General features: G+C 38.7%; 1 protein-coding gene across 10 annotated transcripts in view; it reads left to right on the top strand.

Moving 5' to 3' along the window:
* LOC126375663 (protein Fe65 homolog) overlaps positions 1–23,222 on the top strand; it is a 98,524-nt gene extending 75,302 nt beyond the window's left edge. For 9 of the 10 annotated variants that reach the window (XM_050022719.1, XM_050022717.1, XM_050022720.1 and 6 more), the window contains 10 exons: positions 3,085–3,123; positions 7,661–7,875; positions 11,059–11,302; positions 11,613–11,808; positions 12,485–12,612; positions 13,582–13,775; positions 14,325–14,527; positions 14,964–15,140; positions 15,868–16,050; positions 16,653–23,222. In XM_050022719.1, the coding sequence (XP_049878676.1) occupies positions 3,085–3,123; positions 7,661–7,875; positions 11,059–11,302; positions 11,613–11,808; positions 12,485–12,612; positions 13,582–13,775; positions 14,325–14,527; positions 14,964–15,140; positions 15,868–16,023 (1,552 nt within the window). In that variant the 3' untranslated portion in view covers positions 16,024–16,050; positions 16,653–23,222. Of the gene's footprint in view, positions 1–3,084; positions 3,124–4,454; positions 4,637–7,660; positions 7,876–11,058; positions 11,303–11,612; positions 11,809–12,484; positions 12,613–13,581; positions 13,776–14,324; positions 14,528–14,963; positions 15,141–15,867; positions 16,051–16,652 lie in introns of those variants that run through there. The other variant, XM_050022727.1, reaches the window with a different exon arrangement.
* Positions 23,223–23,713: the final 491 nt, after the last annotated feature.

The following is a 23,713-nucleotide window of genomic DNA, read 5'->3' as shown; positions in this document are numbered from 1 at the left end:
CACAAAAAACATGAATTTTTCGACAGGAAATTCCACTTGATATCAACTCAGAATCGTGGTCCGAATCATCCCCCTTAGTATTCGTTACAATGTCACTAACACATTCCTCGCGAGCTGATTTGCTCATCTTTAAATTATTCACAAATCTAATACCTATAAGTATGTATTTGATTACCCCAAATTAATGCTTCGATCGATGACATAATTTAGTAAGACTGAACTTGTTGGTCAAAGTCCTTTTAATTACTGTGCTACTTAACTCGGTCGGTTGTAAATTAACTAAATGTTTTAAAAACTTTGAAAGTTCCAGTTTAATACTCAGAAGCGGTAATGAAGGAAACATGTTTCACTGTAGACGTTTTTACGGTCATGTTAAAGTTGAAATTGTATTTAGTTTGTATATTGTTTTATGGTTTAGTTTTGCTGCACTATTGCACTGCAGTCTACTCATAAGCTCACGACTATATCCTAATTGGGGTAGTCAGAGGTACATCCACCCAAGAATCCAGCACAGGCCTCAACCAATGATTGTCATGGCAAAATTAAATTGTAATTAGCAATAGATACTGCTGCTAATCTTCATAATCTTCATGCTGTTAATCTTCCTAAAAGTAAATAAATAAAAGCATATATATAAAAATAATTGTTGCTTGATATTTGGATCAGATTATGTACTTATAGAATTATGTTACTATCTTATATCGCTTCTATTTATTTTGATGAGTGGAAGATGTATTGTGCCTGGGTATAATAAGAAAGGGTAATATTTACACCCAGAAACAAAGATAAAAGATGCATATGTCTATTATCAAAAAAAAAAAACAAGAAAAACAGAAGACCAAGAAGAGGTTACATGGAACAGATTATAGAGAAGGCGACGTCGTGTCTTATAAGGAGGTGAAGGAATTGGCCTTTGATAGACAAGATTGGAGAATGCTACACCGACAAGAGCGTGGCTATTAAATTAGTGATGATGATGTCTATTATTGGCCTATGCCCAGCAGTAGGACGTATATAAGCTGTTTATGTGTGTTATGTATGTATGATGTCTAAAAAAAAGAAAAAAGTTTTTACAGCGCACTCTATATTTTTTTGGGGACCGTAGCCTGGAAAGTCCTTCATTGGTTTCACAACTTGCACGAAAGAAGAAGAGTCTACTATACAGGGTGTTAATGACATCGTAACGAAAACTAAGGGGTGATTCTGAGTTGATATCAAGTGGAATGTTCCGTCGCAAAAGTTTATTTATTTACTTATATCTAAGAGTACAAACACATCACCATTACAGGCGGACCCAATGCGATGATGGAAAAAGAAGGTTCCTTTGAAAAACCTAATAAACATCAATATAAAATTAACAAAAGTACGGAATTAAAAACACTAAAATTTTCATGCATTTTCCGATAGGAAAATCCACTTGATATCAACTCGGAGGCATAGTCTGAATTATCCCCCTCAGTATTCGTTACGATATCACTAACACCCTCTTTAAAAGACTAAGTAATATCACAACTACCGCTAAATGCAATACGTTTAGCAGTACGGTCACGAGCATTAATATGTATACACTTTGGTACCATGTCACATTAACTTTTTTGACAAATTGAACTGTAAGTCTCACTAAATGTCAAATATGTTAGTGCGACAGAGTCCTGAAGTAGGCACATTATATTGCTCATGACTGTACACAGATTCCTAATAGGTACACTCACAGACCTCGTTATGGAAATACGTTCCATATCGCCAAAGAGACGCCAGCGTTCCGTTTTACATAAACGTGTGGCCTGTAGTGATGTCGTAAATCGATGTCTAGTTAACTATGCATTCGAAAACAGACTTACCTACTGAAAATTTATGAAATTGATGTACCTAATGTATCGAAATTTCGCGTCATTTGCACGATAAATTGTGTTATTAGAACTTTTCGTAGAAAAATATTTGGCAAATTTACAATTCGCAAACAATTATTAAGTATTATCGATTGGCATAATTTCATTCCCCAAAAAGTTCACTTCTCAAAATCGAAAAAATCTACGCTTAATTTCATCGCGCATATTTCGACTATGCGAAGTATTCACTTGCCAAAGTTGTCATCTTGAAAATGATTGGTTTGTTGATAATGGTGGTAATCGTGGCTGACATGATAAAATTCGGGCTTGGCACTACTCTGGGCGCTATCCCACTCGCGTCAGAGCACTGCAGGGCGGAAGGCAAGAGGGAAACCACTGCCCTATGTTTCCCTAGACAAGAGCGTGGCTCTTAAATAAGTGATGGTGACTAGTTAGCACTTAAGCCGTGGTATCCCAGTTGGTAGAACGCTTGCCTCTCACTTTGAGGTCGTAGGTCCGAATCCAGCACAGACAACCAACCAATAATTGTCGAATTTGTTTTCGAATTCATGTTTGGATCATAAATGATTATCACGTGCTGAGCGGTGAAGGAAAACATCGTGAGGAAACCCACATTCCCGAGAAATGCATTTTCGGAGGTATGTGACCTAACGTGTATTGGGCTGGGTTTCCCTTTGCGGGTTGGATGGTCAGATAGGCAGTCGATATTGTAAAAAGCTGGAATCTGTCTAGAAAGGCGTGATAATTTGTCGGATTTATTATTACATTGATTAAAATGTAGACTTAAATAAGTTAAACAGATAAAGGATAATGTTTTTCGTTAGTTTTAGTTCTGTCTTTATTTAGTAATCAGAAACTCATGATTTATCTTTAACCTAGTACACAACCCATTTCATTACAAAGGTAGCCTAACCTAATTATAATAAAGTTTATTTCAGACAAACTAACCGTTTAATTTTGATAGTAAATATTAAAATTATTTAGAAGTATTTCTGTATGTAGAGCGAAACGCTATTAGTGCTTTATGAATATGCATCATAATAATCTCAATAAAAGAACTCTTATACTCTGCTCTACATAATATACTTTCTCTCAAATATTATTTTTTAAAGCAGGTCTAAAGAATAATAAAATTATGGAAATTGACAGTAGCAAAAGTTTTATGAGTGATTGTTTTAATTTAACTATGAAATTATGTAAAAAAATGTTTAATCGTAACTTTTCTTTTTTACAGAGTCGACAACGAGGTGTCGTCGCCAGTAAAAAAAACAAAGTGAGTACAAGTTGCCATATACATATAAAATCTTCGAAGTAAGATATTCGAAGGGGGGTTAAAAAAGGACTACGTAGAAGCAATTCATCTAAAAAGCGATATTGCAATTTGACATTTGCGGGTTGGTTGGTTTTTCCTTCGCGGGTTGGAAGGTCAGACAGGTAGTTGCTTCTGGACAAAACCAGAACTGTCAAATCTTCAGGTTAGGTAAGCGGACCCCATGAAAAACGGGATAATGCTAGGGAGATAATTCATTAAGTATGTTGTATTGTGGCTTTTAAGATGTAAAATTGTCAGAAAAAAGTATAATTTATTTTTTAAATTCAAAGAAACATCAGAATAGTTTTCTTCTGCAGGCATGGTGCAATAGATTCACGAAAATAAAACAATTAAATCTAATATAATTCGTAATCATAAGCAATTACATGTAACGATGATGACCACTAAATATGGACAGCAAAAATATTGAGTTTCGTATCAAAATGGAGTTATAATTGTTAGTTAGTATAATTACCTATATCTAGTGGTTTTATTGGTTGGAGTAGTTAGAGGTACATCCATCACAAGATGAACTAAGTACCCACGCCTCACCGAGCTTTCTGTTAGACCAACGTGATAGGGGTCTATAATTCAAATTCAAATAATTCATTTTCAGACCATAATAACGTCCATAGAAAAATAAATAATAATAAACACTAAATAAGTACAAAAATTGTTAAAAAATAAAAGTACAAATACATAAAAATTATAAACAAGAAATTAAAATTAAAAATCATTAATAAAATTTACGTAACAATTAAAAAAAAAACACAAAATCAATATTAAATTAGATGGCATAATGGTCGAGCCAACTGTGTAAATGAAGACTGCACTTAAGATAAATTAATAACAAGTTTATGCATGATAATTAATTACGCAGTGATGTGAGGTGTGTGTGTGTGTGTGTGTGTGTGAGGAAGGATCTAGAAGGACGTTCATTGACCAAATTGGAGATGTCCTTAGAAAAGAAAATGTTTAGTATGATTTACCCTGAACCGGCGTGCGTCTATGAAACGATCAATTCTAAGATCTGGCTACGACATTATACCATATTATTATACCTCTGCCTACACTTTTGGGAATACAGACGTGATGTTACGCTTAAACGGATGGACAGACGGAAAAACAGGCGGACGAACAACAAAGTGATCCTTTAAGTAACCCTAAAAAAAAATATCATCATTTATATTACTGCAGTTTTGCTGACGTTACGAAACACCTACAAATGTTGCAATTAAACGCATTTTTTTATCATGAGGTAAGCTGTTAATGGGTTGTCAGTTTAATTTCTGCATTCATTTCATTATGTGACTGATTGTCGCGTCGTGTTTAGTAACAATATGTAATTAAAAATTTAAAATTAGAATCATGTTAACCGACTGTGTCTTGTGAAAGGGGGTATTGTGTTGATTAAAAGAGAAATCAAAAAGTTTGTGATGGTTATGTCGAGAAGGAAGATACTTGAACGAAATTGGTTAGTAGTTTTAAAGTGTGTTAAAATATACGGGTCGTTGGAAGCCGGGACCAACGGCTTTACATGCCTTTCGAAGCACGGATTCAAAGATGCAATATCCTTACCAAACAAAAGACAATCTAACAAAGTGATTTTGTCCGGGTTAAAATTAACACCACAATTTTTTACTGGATTGAAATTTAACTAACTTGTTAATTGTGAGGTTTTGTTAACAAAAATCAGTACGTAGTCGTTACATCAGTCATGTCAGGGGCCTATGGCGGCTCAGTAATAACCCTGACACCAGGGTTGATGGTGTTGGTAATTTACCTCACAATCCACACCGTAGAAGAAGAAGAACAAAAATCACATACAAATGCTACTTTTCAAACAGGCTGCTTACGTTTTTTTTTACTCAAAGGTACTTTAATGCAAAAATAAGGGTGAAATTTAATACAAAAGAACTCAATAGAATTTTGTGATTACATCCTTGACCAACTATTTCGTAGAAGGAAGCAGTATTCATCTTTTATTGTCCTCAGAATCCGTTAATTGTCTTCGTATTATGTTTTTAATTACCCTTTTTTACATCCGCTGCCTTATGTTATGATTTCATTATAGTCTTTGAATGTGTGACTCAGTGCCTGTTAGTCTGTTATGAGGTTGTTGTGAGGTATATAGGCTGTTTGTGTTTATATTTTAAGTTTAAAAGAGTTATAGGTATAAGTTAAAACATTTTTAACTACTTTTTTATCGAAATAGATGGAATTATGGCACCATATTCGCTTCTCTTCATTCTGTAGAATAACTCACAGCATTTTATTATGATTCAGAATGGATGAATGACTCACCAAGTGTAGGCAAGTGTAATGTAACCTACCTGGTCTTTGTTTCACAGACTGCGTACTTGAAATCTTTATTTGGTGGAATTATATACGCCAATTCGCATCATGACCTCATTCAGGAAGTAACTATGAAGTAAATATTCGTTGATTATCTTAGATCGTTAAAAATTAAACAACCATAATGGTTACCTACGTAATATACAGTCTTTATACGTCCCCAAACAACCGGATATGGAGCATAATCCACCACGCTGCTCCAGTGAGGGTTAGTGGTAACCTCATCATCATCAGCCCGTTAACGTCCCCACTGCTAGGGCACGGGCCTTCCCTTTGAATAGAATAAATAGAATAGAAATTGTTTATTATAACTTTGGATCGATAGGAAGATCGGGCCTTAAACCATCACGCGGGCCCAGTGCGGATTGATGGTTATTAACGACTGCTAATGCAGCCGGGACCAACGGCTTAACGTGCCTTCCGAAGCACGGAGGAGCTCGAGATGAAAACTTTTTTTTTGTGGTCACCCATCCTATGACCGGCCTTTGCGAAAGCTGCTTAACTTCAACAATCGCAGACCGAGCGCGTTTACCGCTGCGCCACCGAGCTTCAGTGGTAACCTACTTTCTGGATATTAGAGAAAACTTATTTTTTGTGGTTGCACTCGAACGCGTTGAACGGTGACTATCCTCCCCGCACCTATTCGTATCGGGTGCCTCACCCCCTCCGGGTCTAACTTTAGTCTTAAATGGCCTTAAACCAATTCTAGGCTAAGTAAATTAAATTCACCTTTTTTGCGGTTATGTATACTTACGTTTTTACAATAAAAACCAGACAGTATTTTGAATTTGTCAGAAAATAAATTTAAAGCTCATGTGAAGCTTCTTTATTAAAAAAAATCTTATTATCTTATTATAAATATAAAAACGCCTGGTATCAATGTGTTTCTATAGTTATTAAATAACTTGTAATATATATGTCACCGTAAAATTGTAAATAACGTTAGATTATAATCTATCTCGCGAGATTGTGAACTGTCGAAAAATTGTGAAACGTAATATACTGCTTACAATTTAACGTATTATTATTCGTCAGATTATAATCTATCGAAGTAAAACTGTTAAATCACAATCTTACAATTGTCAAATTGTCAACTGTCCGACGGCTGTCCCTGATTGGTCGGCTTTACAGTAGACCGTTCTGTGTCCATAGAGTTAGGAATAAAACACAGGTGTCAGTCAAATAAAATAAATGCTCTTCAAGATTGTGAAATCGAGTACGTATTTATTAATTATTTAGTAAGTAATCAATAATTCTGACATCACATGGTAAGAAAAAATGTATCAAAATTAAAAAATCTGAAACGTAACATTCAGTATACTTTTTGTGTGTAAGATAAACATGTTGGCGGCATAGGGGTGGCCCAAGGGCCACCCCCGCCGCACCCTAACCTACTGTTATGCCTTGTAAAAATTATGACAAAACACTATTATTCTAAAAAAGAATTATGGATATCTATTTATTAATCCCAAAAATAAGTTATACCTAACAAACCAGTATTCCTAGATGTTATTATGGGAAAGTAAAACTATTATGCTAAAAAACGTTATGCAAAAAGGATTATGATAATTAAAATTATGACAAAAACATTTATGCATTTTAAGAGAATCCCAAATTAACATTATGCTCACTCTAATAGTTTTGTAACTCTATGGTATAGCACGCGAGGTGCGTTTCGTATCACAATTTGACGGTTTCACTTCGATAAATTATAATCTACCGAAAAATAATACGTTAAATTGTGAGCAATATGATACGATTCATAATTATTCGACAGTTCACAATCTCGCGAGATTCAAATCGATAGATTATAATCTAACGTTATTTACAATTTTACGGTGACATATACATACATTAATTTAAAAGATGTGTTGCTGTTGCAGTTTCTTGTCATTTCTTCTCCTCAGCCATAAATAACACCTTGCAAAAATTACGTAGATTCAAAAATGTTAAATTGACCTTCAACAACTTGATCTATGATAATTATGTTGAATAAATGATTCTGATTACGACCACTGTCGATTGTATAAAGTTTCAAGGTCACCTATCGATAGTTTGGTCGGTTATCGACTTTACAACTCACGAAAAAAGGAAAAGCGCTTTCCTAAATCTCACTCAATAAAACTATCTCCCTTGATTCCAGTGAAAAAAACGGCCTCATCACGCCACCGGAACAGAATGGGGGTGACGAGTCGCCCCCTCCTGAGAAGGAGAGGGCAGATCAAGAGGCTAACGAGAAGAGCCACGCAGGGCCGGTGCCACACCAGGCCGGGCCAAATGACGACCTCTACGCGATACCCGTCAAACTGAGGCCCAAGAAGGAGCCGCAGTTGCCACCAGGATGGGAGAAACATGAGGGTAAGGATCTCGTACCTTTCGACGATAAGTCTTACTGTCCAAAGTTCGTCCAATCCAGAGTGTACAAAATATTAGGTCGACCTGGTTTGAGATAATGTACAATATATGCATTCTTTTCGACTTAGATTTTGATCGACCTTTGACACTGTTTTTTTTTTTACGTGACTTATTGTAGATTTGCCGCATGGCATTAACTATTTGGCCGGACAAATGGGGAGCGCTCAAGGCTCTCCCCGGTACAACGTTTAAGACAACAGGCCTGAGGGTGCCCAGTTGGGCGCGAACCTCGGCTCAGGGCGTCGTCTGAGAGGAAAAATATTTGAAAGAATTAATCGATCCTAGTAGGTCGATAGCGATAAGCGCTGATTGAGGGAAAGCGTCGACCACGCCGGCGGGGTCGGTATCGTTTGAGACTGTCGGCAAAGTGCTATGTGTGCACATTGAATCGATTTCTTTTCACTATGTACCTATAGATTTTAATGATCAAGTGTTTGTGTGGCATCAGAATTGCCTTATTTTAGCTTTCTAATTTTTACTTATGCACCATTTATCTTTGATTTTGGGTATAAATGATGACCCAGGCGCAATACATCTTCCACCCATTATTATTCTGATCAAATAAAAAAGAAGCAATATAGGTAACAATATCATTATGCTTACACGCATCTGATCCAAATATCAAGCTGCAATTATTTTTACATATGCCTCTGTCATTAGTCATTACAAATATTACCTATATTTTTCAATAATTATGTACCCGAGCAATGAGAAAATAGGTAATTATCACGTTAAATCTGTACAGCGCCATCTATATTACTTTTGAGGAACGTAGGCTGGAAAGAAAGAAAGAGATCGAGTTCGATTCTTAAAACTTTTTAAATATCTGAACCTTTTTAAGGAAGCAATCTATTTATTCATTTATTAATGGACCACTTACAGCTATGCACATTATAACATTTAGTTAGGACATAATTAAACAAAGTAAAACAGGGGGGTTAAAATGGCCACATCGAAGCAATTCATCTAAGAAAGCAATATTGCTATTTGACATTTGTTTGCATTGCGCACTTAATTTTATATGCGCAGATGTCAAATTGCAATATTGCCTTGCTAGATGAATTGCTTCGATGTGGCCTTTTTAGCCCCCCAGTACTTATGTGTAAGCCAATTACAAGTGAACAAAACATTCATCATAAAAAAACAACATCTAGTCTGTTGAGGCTAACTTCTCAGCAGCTGAAATCTCACTATTAATAACATTAGGTACTTAATATATTATATTGGCCCCGATTCCTGCAGACACCGCCTAATTTTATTTTAGGTTATATCCGTCATTTTCGTATCCGTCGAAAAGGAAAGGGACGGATGATTCACAGCTCTTAATTTTAGGAAGAATGAGTAAATTAATGTGTCGGGTTATTGACTGACGTAAAATTTTTAGACGGTTGGTTTAGATTTGTGCTTAAAATTGACGTGTGTTCCATAAATTTTATGCTTGTCGATTACCCGTCCCTTTCCTTTTCGGCGGATAAGAAAAGGACAGATATAACTTAAAATAAAATTAGATGGTATTTACAGTCCAAGGAAATCGAATAGCTATAATTAAAACTTTATGCTGTCGAGATTAAGTACGAGAGAAGGAAAAATAGGTATAAATTAGGTTCAAAGGGTATGCTCAGTGAAGATTTCCCTAAGGCCAGTTTTATACCCACTTACGAAATTACATTTTTAACCTTTCCAACACAAAAAGGTCGACTAAATTCACCCTTAAAACGTATTAAAATGTGTTGGTTTATTATATTACATACTACCTACTTATAGGTAAGTATATAAAATATAAAAACAAAACATACTTAAGTAGGTTTTTTTTACCTTTGATGGGTTTGCTCTTGGCCCCAGATTTGCCCGAAGACATTGACGAGGCCTAAGATGGAGCGAGCTCGCCCAGAAAGTGCCTGTTCACTCTGGCCTTGAAAGCACCCGGGTTATATGCATTCGGTAATACCTACAGAAGGCGGCAAAGAATTCCACACTCTAGCAGTGCTCATAATTTTTATAAAAATTAAAAATACAGGGTGTACTTAATAGACACCGTAACCGAATACTGAGAGGGATGATTCAGAGTTAATATCACGTGGAATTTACCATCGCAAAAGTATAGAACCGGAAATAATTACAACACTATCGTTTTCATGAGTTTTGCAACGGGAAATAGGCTATTTTCCAACTAGTCAAATCAGTTACTTATTACTAAACGTCAAAACACGAAATTATTATGGAATTTGTATGTAAAATCACACTGTGACGTCATAGAAAAACGTGACAAAAAGTTGTTACGTTTTTCTTGATTAAAAATAAAAAAGTTAAATAGAAAAAAGAAAGCGTTTTTCGTTAGTTTCAGATCTGTCTTTATTTAGTAATCAGAATTTCAAAAATTATCTTAAACCTAGTACATGACCCGATTCCACTTGATATTAACTCATCCTTGGTCTTACAAGATCCTTCTGTTTTAGCATATCGTCATCATCACCAGCGAATATTCCACCCCCGGCAGGGCATAAGACCTTCCAGTGAGAAATATTCATATTCCACTTTAACTCTGTTGACAATATGCACCCCTTTCTATCCTGTTGGTTCTCAGGTTTATGACCATTCTTCCGAAGCCTGGTGTAGGGGTTATTATTGAGCCGTCAAAGGTCCCTGACATGGCTCAAGTAACGACTACGTACTTAGATCAGTAAGTAGTAACGGGACCAACGACTTTCCGAAGTTCGGCAATTAGACAATCGGATGATCAGCCTGCAATGTCCTAAGCAAACTAGGGATCACAGATATGTTTACACCGAGATTCTTTCCCGAGAGTGTCGTGAGCCCAATCCTCAACTAGACCACGAATGCCGTTCGGCTAAATGCACTGAAATAATCCAAGACGGATTTTTTTATGCCTTAATGCCATAACTGCTGTTAGATTCTCATAAAGAATAACAACTTCGTGATTCGAACGCACAAAGGTGTGGGTAGTTGGGACTTTTTCAAGCACCTCAAATACCTTAAAAACTTTCCAACGGCTGTCATGTTCACATCCAAAGCACAAGAAATCTCAAAACTCGGTGTTGGGTGTAGATCGTTTCTAATCGACCTGACCTGATCGATGGAGATCTATAATGTTCTTTTGTTTTACAGACAACGACGGGCCTTACTACTGGCACATAAAGAGTGGAACTATCCAAAGAGAGATACCAAAGATGCCCCCGGTCGAGGCGAAGGAGTCCCGCATCTCGATGGTGCGAGACTGCTCAAACCTGTCCGAAGTGGGCAAGTATGAGGGCGTGATGACTACTTCGGTGACCAGAAGCACCACCAGTGGCGCTCTCGACCATGACGCCCAGGATGCCGAGAGGAAGAGGAAAGAGGAGATGTCCTACAAGTGAGTAGAATTTATTTAAGCCACTGTTGATTCGAGACATTTTCAATCCAGAATCTCAAGAGATTCTGTCCCAGTCAATCACTTTTAGGTCCAAGATTGGACCTAATTAGACATTTGACTGGGTCCAAGATAAATTATAAAATGCTAATCTACTAATAGAAGCCTATCTTTGATGATCGAAAATCAATCTCATTGATCAGACTCGCTTGAATATTCGTCTTCAGATAAAACTTCACTTTTGGGAGTTTTAACGTCGATAACCGACCTTATTTATCTGGTAATACCTAAATATGTCCGCACAATTCCTCAGACGCCGCAGTTTCCCAGCACGTCCAGAGCCAGACAACGGGCGCGCAGTCAGATTCTTCGTCCGCTCTCTGGGCTGGGTCGAGATCTCAGAGGCTGACCTCACTCCGGAGCGCTCCAGTCGGGCTGTCAACAAGTGCATTGTGGACCTCAGCCTCGGCCGCAACGATCTCTTGGACCAGGTCGGCCGTTGGGGTGATGTGAGTACTATAGTTATCATTATCAACTTTTGTCATTATCACTAGTAGGTACTATTAGGTGGTGTCAGAATTGAGCCCTCAGCGCTCCCCATTTGTCCGGCCAAGTAGTTGATACCCCTCGCGACCTGTGCACCCACCGGTGGGTGTGTGGGTAATTCCTGTTTACCCGTGGACCCACTGCGTCAATAAATATCGATTATTTTAATCGATAATATTAAAATGAATAATAAAATGTAATAATGTAGGCAAATCTACAATAAGTCACGTCAAAAAAATTGCCTGAATTTTATTAACGGAAGGAAAAATTAGGGAAGATAATTCCCAGTTGTCAGCCCCTAGGACAGCCCTAGAGGGATTAAGGAATAATCCGCTTCTTCTACCTAACCATAACACTTTTAAAACAGTAGTAAGTTATAGGATTATAAAGGTGAACGCGCATCTAAACGCGCCGTGTAGCCGCACGCGCAGAAGTTATCGCGTTTTGCGGCAAAATGCGATTCGACTCGCGTGGCGCGGATTGCATACGATTTCATACAAAGATTTATACTTAAAATTATAAAAACTTTTTGGTGCACGTTCACCATAATACATAACTACTTACATAAAATATACTTCGATACCTAATCGACTACTTCTTTCTTATTTTATTAAGTTTTTTTTTACGTTTCACTAACAGGGCAAAGACCTGTTCATGGATTTGGACGACGGAGCCCTGAAGCTGATTGACCCAGAGAGTCTGACCACACTGCACACGCAGCCCATTCACACTATTCGCGTTTGGGGGGTGGGCAGAGATAATGGACGGTAAGCTTCTCATCGACACGATGAGTTGAGAGCATAAACAAGAATTCAATGTACTTAATTGAAAGCTTTTATCGACATTGTTTTTGTCTTGACAGTAGCTTCTGTAAAAATCTGACCTATTTACGAAGTTTCCGTTTCACTGCGCTTCGGTTGTTTGATATATCTAAATGATTGTTTTCTCTTTTCCTCTCTTGCGAACTGGAACAGCGAAAGGTATGGTCATATTAGTAGTTTTTTTTTCATAATTATTTGTATTTTGATTACCTTAAGAATACCTACATGTTCTGCAGCCTTTAGCGGTAAAAAATCTATACTTAAGTTTGCACTAATCATTAGTTTTGACTTATTAGTGCGTTTTCCGAAGATGGTTACATAATTACTTAATAACTAATAATATAATAACATAATACATACATAATTATTATTATTATTACTTAATTATGTACGTTTCTCCTCAGCCATAACACGTTGCGAAACGACGTAAATTCAAAAATGTTACATTGACCTTTCAACAAGTTTACCTACCTATCCATGATAATTACGTTGAATAATTGATTTATATTTTTGATTTATGTCTAATTCCCACATGGGTTAGCAGAAAGTACCTCTAGTTACATAAGTTTAAATAACTTCTATTCCCACTCTATCGACAATATCATTGGTTATTTTTAACACGATTTATGCGACTTCAACAGCGGCATTTTTCAGTAACATCTACTTATTTGTTTTAATCTTGTATAAATTAAAAATACATAAAAAATACATTCCATTGATCTACAATTGTAACAACACACACATTATTAAAAACATATTTTAAAATAAGAATAAAAAAACTATAAATAAAAAATGTCCTCCATCTCACCACATCGTGGCAAAGTAGTTTTTGCTCATGGTCCTTATTAGGAGCCGGCCCTTAATCGGTGCAAGTACTTCATAAAGGGTTATAAGAGTTTTCGGATCATTCCTCAGGGACTTCGCGTACGTGGCCCGCGACCGGCTGACGCGCAAGCACATGTGCCACGTGTTCCGCTGCGAGGCGCCGGCGCGCACCATCGCCAACGCGCTGCGCGACATCTGCAAGCGCATCATGATCGAGCGCTCGCTGCAGCCGCCGCCGCGCCCCACCGACCTGCCGGCCGCGCGCCGCCCGCGCCCGCTCTCGGGTACGGAACATGCGGTTAACTCGTGAGACAGGTTTAGTTAAGATGCGCAACGTGATAAAATCTTGTCACGGTCATTTTATCGATTCTGACGATATTATAATTATGTCGTTTTGTCGATTGGTGCTAATATGTGAACCCAAATAAGCCATGTCGTTACGTCAAAATACGAATAAAATCACGTGACACGCATGTTACGGAAAAAACAAATTTATCGATTTCGATAAAATTTATTGCATCGATCGATAATTTTATCACGTTGCGCGTGTTGCATGATAACCTGTGCCTCTGCTTACTGCACAAGTAAGTAGTTACGGGCGTGAGTTATGTAATATCATGACATAAAGATCCCTCAAGACACGAAAACCTTCACACTTGTAAAGTTTTTAGTTGATTTGCGAGTGACTCTACCTACAGGATGTTAGTGAGACTGTAAGGAGATGATTCAGCTTATAATTCCATCGCAGGCATCGAAGGCCTCGAGCTGGCGTTTGGCGTGAATAATAATCTTGAAGATGGCTAACAAGTAGCAAACCTACTGTTTCCTTGCAGGGGCCTCGTTCCCGACGCCCATGGAAGAGCCTCGCAAGACAGTGCGCGCGCGCTACCTGGGCAGCGCGGAGGTGCCGCGCGCCACCGGCATGGACGTGCTCAACGACGCCATCGATCGCCTGGCGGCTGCGCGTGCGCCCTCGCAGTGGCGCCCGGCCGCCGTGGCCGTGGCGCCCTCTATGATCACTATTACTGAGGAGGGGGTGAGTTTCGGAGGAGTTTGCTAACCTCAATACCGACCCCACTGGTGTGGTCGACGACTACCCTCATTCGGCGCTTAAATCTTTCAAAAATTATCCTCTCGGTCGACGACCTGACCCGAGGTTCGCGTCCAACTAGGTACTCTCAGGCCTGTTGTCTTATATTTTGTACCGGGTGAGAGCCCTCACTGCCGAGCAGCACTAACTGTCAGTATTATTCACACTCGCGCAAGACAGAATACTGCGGGGCAGAAGGCAAGAGGGAAACCACTGCTCTATTTTTCCCCTAAAAATTAGCATGGATAATGCTACACCGACAAGAGCGTGGCTCTTAATTTAGTGATGATGAGAGCCCTCAGCGTTCCCCATTTAGCCAGGCAAATCTGCAATAAATAACTTGACTACCTCTACTAACTCGCTCTACTTATTATGTTTTCAGGAAACGACCCCGATAGTGGAGTGCCGCGTGCGCTACCTGTCATTCCTGGGCATCGGGCGCGACGTGCGGCGCTGCGCGTTCATCGTGCACACGGCGCAGGATCTGTTCGTGGCGCACGCGTTCCACGCTGAACCCTCCTCCGGCGCGCTCTGCAAGACTATTGAGGCTGCCTGCAAGGTTTGTGGCTTTTAACTCATGACCCCGGACACTTCATACAAAACACCTCGTTTTACACAGGCACCTCACATTGACGTTATCGTACACGCGCATCTGTGCGTGTGACGTCAAGACTTCCATACAATTGAAGACTAAAGTAAAACCGAGAGGGGGTGAGGTAAACCTAGCTCAGCCGCTGGTGGGAAGCTTAGAGTTGACGTTCTTTACGTACTATTATTCCTTATTCTTTGCTTATGTACTACGTACCTTATTACCACATGTGTTTCTATTTTTTTTTTTGAATGAGCGTGGTACCTACCTAAATGACAATTATGTATTGTTTTTGATGAGAATAAAGTGTCTTTAAACCTAACTTCTGAGCGTCTAAAGGGGGGGCACATTGAAGCAAATCATCTTATAAAGCAATATTGCTTTTTTATATTTATTATTGCGCACTTACTTGTAAGTGCCTTTATGCGTAGAGTAACTAACTCAGAATTAAACGCAGCTTTATCACATCACTAATTTAAAAGCCGCGCACCATCCGTGCTACTTTTTAGGGAAAAAACAGGGTAGGGGTGGTGGTAGTTAAACCCTTATTAGCATAACATAAGCTACTACTATTAAAACATTCCCACTTTGGGAACATTCTAGGGAACAGCACATCCATTTGTAAAAATGACTGTGCCAAAATAAATGCCAAAAAAGTAATGAAGTATATGTTATCCAATCGTGCTGTGATCCGCAGCTCCGCTACCAGAAGTGCCTGGACGCGCACGGCGGCGCGGCATCGCTGGCCAGCGCGGGGTCGGCGGGCAGCGCGGGCAGCGACGCCGGCCGCGCGTCGCTGGGGCAGGCGCTCAAGTCCTTCGTGGGCTCGCTCACCGGCCGCCGGGCCTCTTGAATTGCCGGGTGTGACGATGACTTAGAGGTGAGGTTTTGCTCTAAAGAACCCCTCCATAGGTCCTTCTATAGGTCCTTGGGGTTTTGTTAGTTATAAAACAAGTAAATAGATACCTAAGTAGATACTATTTGCGCATGCTGTGTGTAACAGGACAGAAAGATATAGTACAGCATAATTCTAAAGAGACTTACCTGTCAGGAAAATTGTTGGAAGGAGTTAGGTTGAATTTCTTAGCCTACCTACTCCTTTGCGAGTTAATGACGATTAAGCCAAGTCATTTTGCCTGTTGTCAAAGATTATTATCAGTAGTCCCCTAATCCGACCCCTGGAGTGGTGATTGGGAATTTTCTTCCTTATTATTTTATATATTTTTAGTTATTACTATTTGTTTTCTGTACAAACCCTTTTTTATCTAACCAAACCCCTGAGGGGTTATAAAGGCCACATCAAAGCATTATTGCAATTTGACATTTTCACATATAAAAGTAAGTGCGCCATGCCAACACATGTCCAAAAGCAATATTGCTTGTTTAGATGACAATTTTATCCCCTGGATAGGTACTTCATAAAAAGAAGAAGAAGGTATGTATGTGCCTTTGAGTATTGTAAAATGTATCAAATTGTTCCAGATAAACTTCTGCCATCGCGCCTAGTCCTCAGGCGGGAAGACAGTCGCATGCTATGCCACGCTTACTTAACCCGAGTGGTTACGTTCATAACGGTATAATTCTAAGAGGGTAGACATAAGATTCAGAGAAATGTTTAGATAATCAGCTTGATTTGTTACGGATTTCGATTCTTGATTTGTATTATTAAATTTATATTTCGAATTAACTAATCTGTCTAGCTGGCTGTGTATTATGTCAACTGATATTTTCATTAATTTGTTCTAAGTTTGCGTGGGTTTTTGGAACAAAATCGGCCTCATTCAAATAACGATGAATTTCGCCAGAATATAACATTCGAACTTACTTAAACAGTTTAAAGATCTAGACAGAACCATTCGTTTCATTTCGATACAACGGTCAAAGACATAAGCTACAGTCAGCTGGTCGGTTTCTTAAACCCAATTATGTCCCAGTGCTGGGCACAGGACAGGCGCTTTTCCTTCCTATCTCTGGAAAGAGGAACAGTTTGCTGTGCTTGATAAAAGCTGCGGGTACTAATCCTGTCCGAACCGGAATATTTTTCGATATTTGTGGAAGTATATTTATTTATATAAACCAACACGCTGTTTGAATCCCGGGCATCTATAAATCTATTTTGTATTTATCTTTGAACCGATTGATTAATTATGCTTGATAATGTTTCTTACACATAGAAATCTACAAAATGATCTTTAGTTTTTTATACAATTTTGTATTTCTATTTTAATTTACAATTATATTTTATTAATTTTTTAATTGTTTAACATTTTGAATTTTGAAGGGAAGCGTGATTATGGATTGGAATCTAGTTTTTAACATTATTATTGCTAGCATTTTTTTTACCTACGTATTCACAGATTGGCGAGATTTCTACGATGCTGTATGTAATATAAATGTCAAATCGATGTGTAAAAAAATGTTTTAATATAATTTTAGGTCATCAACTTATTACTTTGACAATTAGCGCTATCTCTGTCTTATACTGAGCATAATCGAAGGACAGCGCTATTCCTAAAGCTACCAAACCAAAATACAGCGTAGTTTACTCCCAAAAAGACGTTACTTGTTTTTTAAGCAATTCTGAAATACGATTCCTATTTTTTCGGACTCATCATCAGCCGTATGACGCCCACTGCTGGGCATAGGCCTCCCCCAAGGATCTCCACGACGATCGGTCCTGCGCTGCCCGCATCCAGCGGCTTCCCGCGACCTTCACCAGATCGTCGGTCCACCTTGTAGCGGGCCTACCCACTGAGCGTCGTCCGACACGTGGTCGCCACTCCAGAACCTTTCCGCCCCATTGGCCATCGGTTCTCCTCGCTATGTGTCCTGCCCACTGCCACTTGAGCTTTGCAATTCTTCGAGCTATGTCGGTGACTTTAGTTCTCCTGCGGATCTCCTCATTTCTGATTCGATCGAGCAGGGAAATACCGAGCATAGCTCTCTCCATTGCCCGCTGAGCGACACCGAGCCTCCTCACGAGACCCATAGTAAGCGGCCACGTCTCACTGCCGTAGGTCATCACTGGCAACACGCACTGGTCAAAGACTTTCGTCTTGAGACACTGAGGTATTTTGGACGAGAAGATATTCCGCAGCTTCCCGACCGCTGCCCATCCGAGTTGGATCCGACGAGAGATCTCTTTCTCGAAGTTGGACTTACCTAACTGGATTATTTGTCCTAGGTAAATGTACTGGTCTACAACTTCGAGTGTAACGTTCCCAACCTGAACTGGAGTGGGTGCGACATGGTCGTTGGACATAATTTTTGTCTTTGCCATGTTCATGCTAAGACCCACTCGTTGGGATGCGTTACTGAGATGCTCGAGCATGGTGTTCAGGTCTTCCAGGGTCTCAGCCATTAGGACTATATCATCGGCAAATCGAAGGTGCGTCAGGTACTCGCCGTTGATGTTGATGCCAAATCCTTTCCAGTCCAGAAGCTTAAAAATATCCTCCAATGCAGCAGTGAACAGTTTCGGAGAGATGACATCTCCCTGTCTCACTCCTCGCTGCAGTTGGATCGGATTAGAGCTCTGGTTCTGTACTCGAACTGACATAGTGGCATTTTGGTAGAGGTCCCTTAGCACTTCGATGTACCTATGGTCCACTTGGCACCTCTGAAGAGACTGCAACACCGCCCAGGTCTCGATCGAATCAAAGGCTTTCTCATAGTCCACAAACGCCAAGCAAAGTGGCAGATTATACTCTTCGGTCTTCTGTATAACCTGCCGCAGCGTATGGATGTGGTCTATGGTGCTAAAGCCTTTTCGGAAACCGGCTTGTTCGGGAGGCTGGGAATCGTCAAACCTGCAAGCGAGACGATTCGTAATGACCCTCGAAAACAACTTGTAGACATGGCTCAGAAGCGAGATAGGTCTGTAGTTCTTCAGTAGGGCTTTATCACCTTTCTTGAAGAACAAGATCACCTCGCTTCCGCTCCATGCCCTCGGCGTTTTGCCCTGAAATATGACGGAATTGAAGAGCCTTTGGAGGACTTTAAGTATTGGCGTTCCGCCCGCTCTCAGAAGTTCTGCTGTGATTCCGTCATCTCCTGCCGCTTTGTTGTTTTTGAGTTGTTTGAGGGCCATCCTAATCTCGTACAGGCTGACGTCCGGGATATCTTCAGTGTAGTGTCGGGTAAGCTTGGCTCGAGGGTCTCGAGCCATGCTTTCGCCTGATGTTTTCGTGGAATATAGCTGTCTATAGAAACTCTCAATCTCCCTCAGGATTTCGGGAGTCGACGAAATGATTCTGCCGTCCTCAGTTTTCAGTCTCGCTAGTTGACTTTGCCCAATAGACAGATCTTTTGCGAACACCTTGGAGCCCTTGTTCCGCTCTATAGCCTCTTTAATACGTTTAGTATTAAATTGGCGAAGGTCGCTCGTCAAAGACTTCGAGATCTGTCTATTAAGTTGTCTATAACGTAAGACATCCGCTGAGTCCTGCAGTCTCATTTCGTGTCTCTTATCCATGAGTTCGAGTGTGTGTGCGGAGAGTTTCTGCGTTTTGGTACGGCGGGTTCTAAAGTGTTTAGAACCTACCGTACGGACAGCATCCACCATCAGGTTGTTTATATCGTCCACGTCTGCGCAGTTCTCAAGGTACTCGAAGCGGTTTTGAAGCTCAAGCTGAAAGCGCTCGGGGTTTTGGGTTTTGGACCTCGGGACACCATGATGACGAAGTGGAGACGATGTATGAGGAGATTTCTAAAGCCATGCATAGCCATAAAAGCCACTACACGATTGTGATGGGGGACTTTAATGCACAGTTGGGGAAACGTTGCGGTAACGAGCTGAGAGTGGGGCAATTTGGATTTGGGGTCCGGAACACCAGAGGCGGGATGCTTGCGGACTTTATGGAGAAGGAGAACCTCTATATGATGAACTCCTTCTTCAGGAAGCCCGCGACCCGCAAATGGACCTGGATGAGTCCCAGCGGCAGGTATAAAAATGAGATCGATTTTATCATGTCGACGAAAAAGCACATATTCAATGATGTCTCTGTGATCAATGCCGTTAAGACGGGAAGCGATCACCGCATGGTAAGAGGCACATTGAATATCAATATCAAGCTAGAAAGATCGCGACTGATAAAATCCACGCTCCGACCGGCGCCAGCCCAAATCCAAAATATTTTTCGGACTACCTACTCACAAATTCTCTTAGAACATCTATTTAGCCAGATTTGCTTTCTTTATTTTAATTATTATACCGCATATCTACATGACTGCATACGCAAACATATCTCTTAGTTTTTTACACCGATATAATTATTAGTAATCTTATAGATTTTCATAATCGTCATCTAAGCTTACATTAGCATTGTAAAAATTTTGAATAAATGTCATTGTTCGTTCATAAAATTGGTTTACCTCATGGGAAAATGTATGTAAAAATTTCACAAAATGTAAGAAAGTTGGAGTCGAAGCAAAGTGATGTTGGAAAGGTAAAGTTAGGAATCTCTTAATCACGAGTAAATTTAAATGTAGTTAAAATAATTCGTGGCTTCTGTATAAGTCGAAATGTTTTCTAATAAGTACCAAAGAGGAATGCTTACATACTTAAGTAAAAGGCGTAAGAATTGTCATTGAACATTTTCCGACTTATACAAAATTCCAATGTTAAAATGACAGCTTTGTAATCTAAGCTGTAAATTAAGCAATATAAGATTAAATTTACCTAAGAACATAGTTTGCCTTTGTTACCTGTTATAAAACCATTTTTCTAATATAGCAACACTGAAAAATGCCTGCCTAAGAGTGCTGTTGCTTCTGTTTTACTCACATTTTAAAAACAAAACGCTGATAAAACATCTTTCATTACTTTGTTTCTTTAATAATTATAGTTACCTATAAATCCTAGTCCGTAGTATAAACGCTTTTGTAAATTTGGCGCCATATTTATATTAAAAAAATAAAAACTGCGACTTGACATGGTCCCAGAGTATCGGTGTTATAGAATTCAATGTAAAACTAGTTAAATTTAAGTTAACAAAAGTATAGTATTAATAAATGGTTAGTAACTTGAGTGGAATTTGTAAATAAACATTGTAAACTTAATATAGAGTGGTGTTGCAAGAAGTATTCTTAGATAATTCCAGCTAGTTTACCAAAGCTAAAGTTGAGAATCACTGAGCTTGTATTGCTTAAGAGTTCTTTTATAACGGTCGCGTCATCGATAGCCAATTGGAAACGAGGCAACTGTGGCAATTCTATTGGCTAATCTTGATGACATGACAAGAACCAATCAGAAAAAAGACGGAAGTTTCAAGTCAGCTGCTATTGGCCAAAGATGACGTGATATAAGGGTCGTGCACTCTTTCGCAGCTTTTCTACATACTAGCTGGAAAGCGATATTCTGTGTTGAGCACGGTATGAACTAGTAATAAGATGTTTCTGAAAACTACGTTCTACGCGTTGGATAGTATAGTATACATAGGACCCCTATCATAGAAAGAGTTTATTTTTGCTTAGGCTTGTAATAAATATATTTAAATTCGATTGCGAAAGATAATATATTTTGTATGTCACCGCATTGAGAATAATAATCTCATATTTATATGTAGTATCTATCTAAATTAAGCTTTTGGGGACATATTTTGGTTTCATTTGACTAAGCTATTTGTTGAATGTTTAAATTTTCAAGGGAAGCAGGGATCTACAGATTGTTTTGACGAATATTTCAATTTAAAGTGTTTAAATAGTAACCTCAGCATACAAGGGTGTTAGAAACACATTGAGCTTCGTAATAATTGTACAATTATATTTTAAAATAGCCCGCTAATAGATAAAATGCAAATTTTCAGACCACGAAGCGACCATTTTGTGGACAGTTGAAACAAAATGGCCGTTTGCGCAGTGTGTTTAACACAGTTTAGTTTTCAGCTGCATAAACCATAGACAAGAGATAAAAGTCGAGAACTGTTTATCAGCTGAAATACTGAAAATCTAATGGAAAATAAAGTTGCCTTTTGGCAGCTTAAAATAAGTGTTTGAAGTATAAAAATCTTTAAATGTGTATAGAGCGAACTGGGACCCACAGATTTCGAATTATAACTGAAACGAGTTCCAAATGACGTGAGGGTAGGTAATGATAAACGTGTTTTATGTCTGTAACACCTCAACAAATAATATAGGTAATTGTATTACTTGGGAGCGGGAATGATCTCTGTTTATATTTTCATTCAAGTTGAAGTGCTAGTGCAACGTTGTCCTTTTCATATAACTACGTAAACTGTTGACATTTGTTCACTTTTTAAATGTTAGACACACTCTGTTACCTTGCTGCAAAGAACAAAGATCATTCTGGTTCCCCACTTTAGTATAAGGCGTTCGAATTAGAAATCACAAATTAGCTTCAAAGTATATTTCAAAAATATTAGAATCAGTGTCGCTTCTCACTCTATATGGATAAATAATCAGTATAAATCGATACACTGAGCTGTTCTATTATACGTAAATGATAGTGTTATTCACACGTTAAAAGTTAAGTAATAAAAAGTCATTATTTATACAAAATATGATAATATAAAAATCGATATTTTGGGCTGCGAATTAGCGGTTTAAAATTGTTGGCCGATTTGACTCGAAATGACTTTAATAGACTTTGAAAAAGAACCAATATTATGTAGAAACTTGGGTATTCATCAGGGAGTACATAACTAGTTCTTCTCTACAAATTGCAATTTAGCACTTAAATTCGACAAGAAAAATGACGTCCAAACAGTAGTAGGTACCTAAACAGTGTCGTACCTTTCAAGCCAAGCCGACTGGACATTTCAAGCCGCTGACGCAGCCTCTAGACGCAATAGATATGAAGACGCAAGCTTCGACTGCCTTTTATCGGATGAAGTATGTCAATATTTTCTATAAAATGTAACGTTTACTATGTAGTTGCTAGATAGCTTCGGAATTCCAGTTTTCTAGTTCACTGTTGGATGATAAACGATGGAATGTACCGTCATCGCTTCGACAGCTTAAAAGCCTTCAGACTGTGGCTTTTAATGAATACTTTTGTGAAATTAATAAAAAAATATTCATAAACACAATAAGCTTGCGTGTTTTATTTGAGTTTACAACAATAATTAATGTATTATTCCCATATTTACCATTTTGACCTAACCTAATACGGTTAGATAAAAAAAGTTAACCGTTATTATTAAAACTGTTATACATTAACACATTGACAGTCCCCATACAAAATGTTTTGACTTCCTTGAAGTTCCGCATATTACTTCAATTTTTATTATGTAATTTTAGTTTATTGAAAAAATAAGCTGAATAAACAAATATTTTTGATTAAATGGATATTTTTACTAAACCTTCAGCCACTCCAGCCTTCAAACAGGTGGACAATATAATAGCATTCATCAAACATACTGTAATACAAACCTTTGCTAAATCACCCGCACCCGTGGAGCACCCGCCCCTGGTCGTTTTGTAGTGACACATAAGTATATGGGTCACGGACGTATGGAACTAGTCCATCATGACCCGTATATGGACCACTGGACTGTCAACGTGTTAAAATAGGTCAGACAAGA

The sequence above is a fragment of the Pectinophora gossypiella genome, chromosome 19 (assembly GCF_024362695.1).
Source record: "Pectinophora gossypiella chromosome 19, ilPecGoss1.1, whole genome shotgun sequence".
NCBI lineage: Eukaryota > Metazoa > Arthropoda > Insecta > Lepidoptera > Gelechiidae > Pectinophora > Pectinophora gossypiella.
Note: the sequence above shows the minus strand (reverse complement) of the source record. Positions and strands in the feature narration are given on the sequence as shown.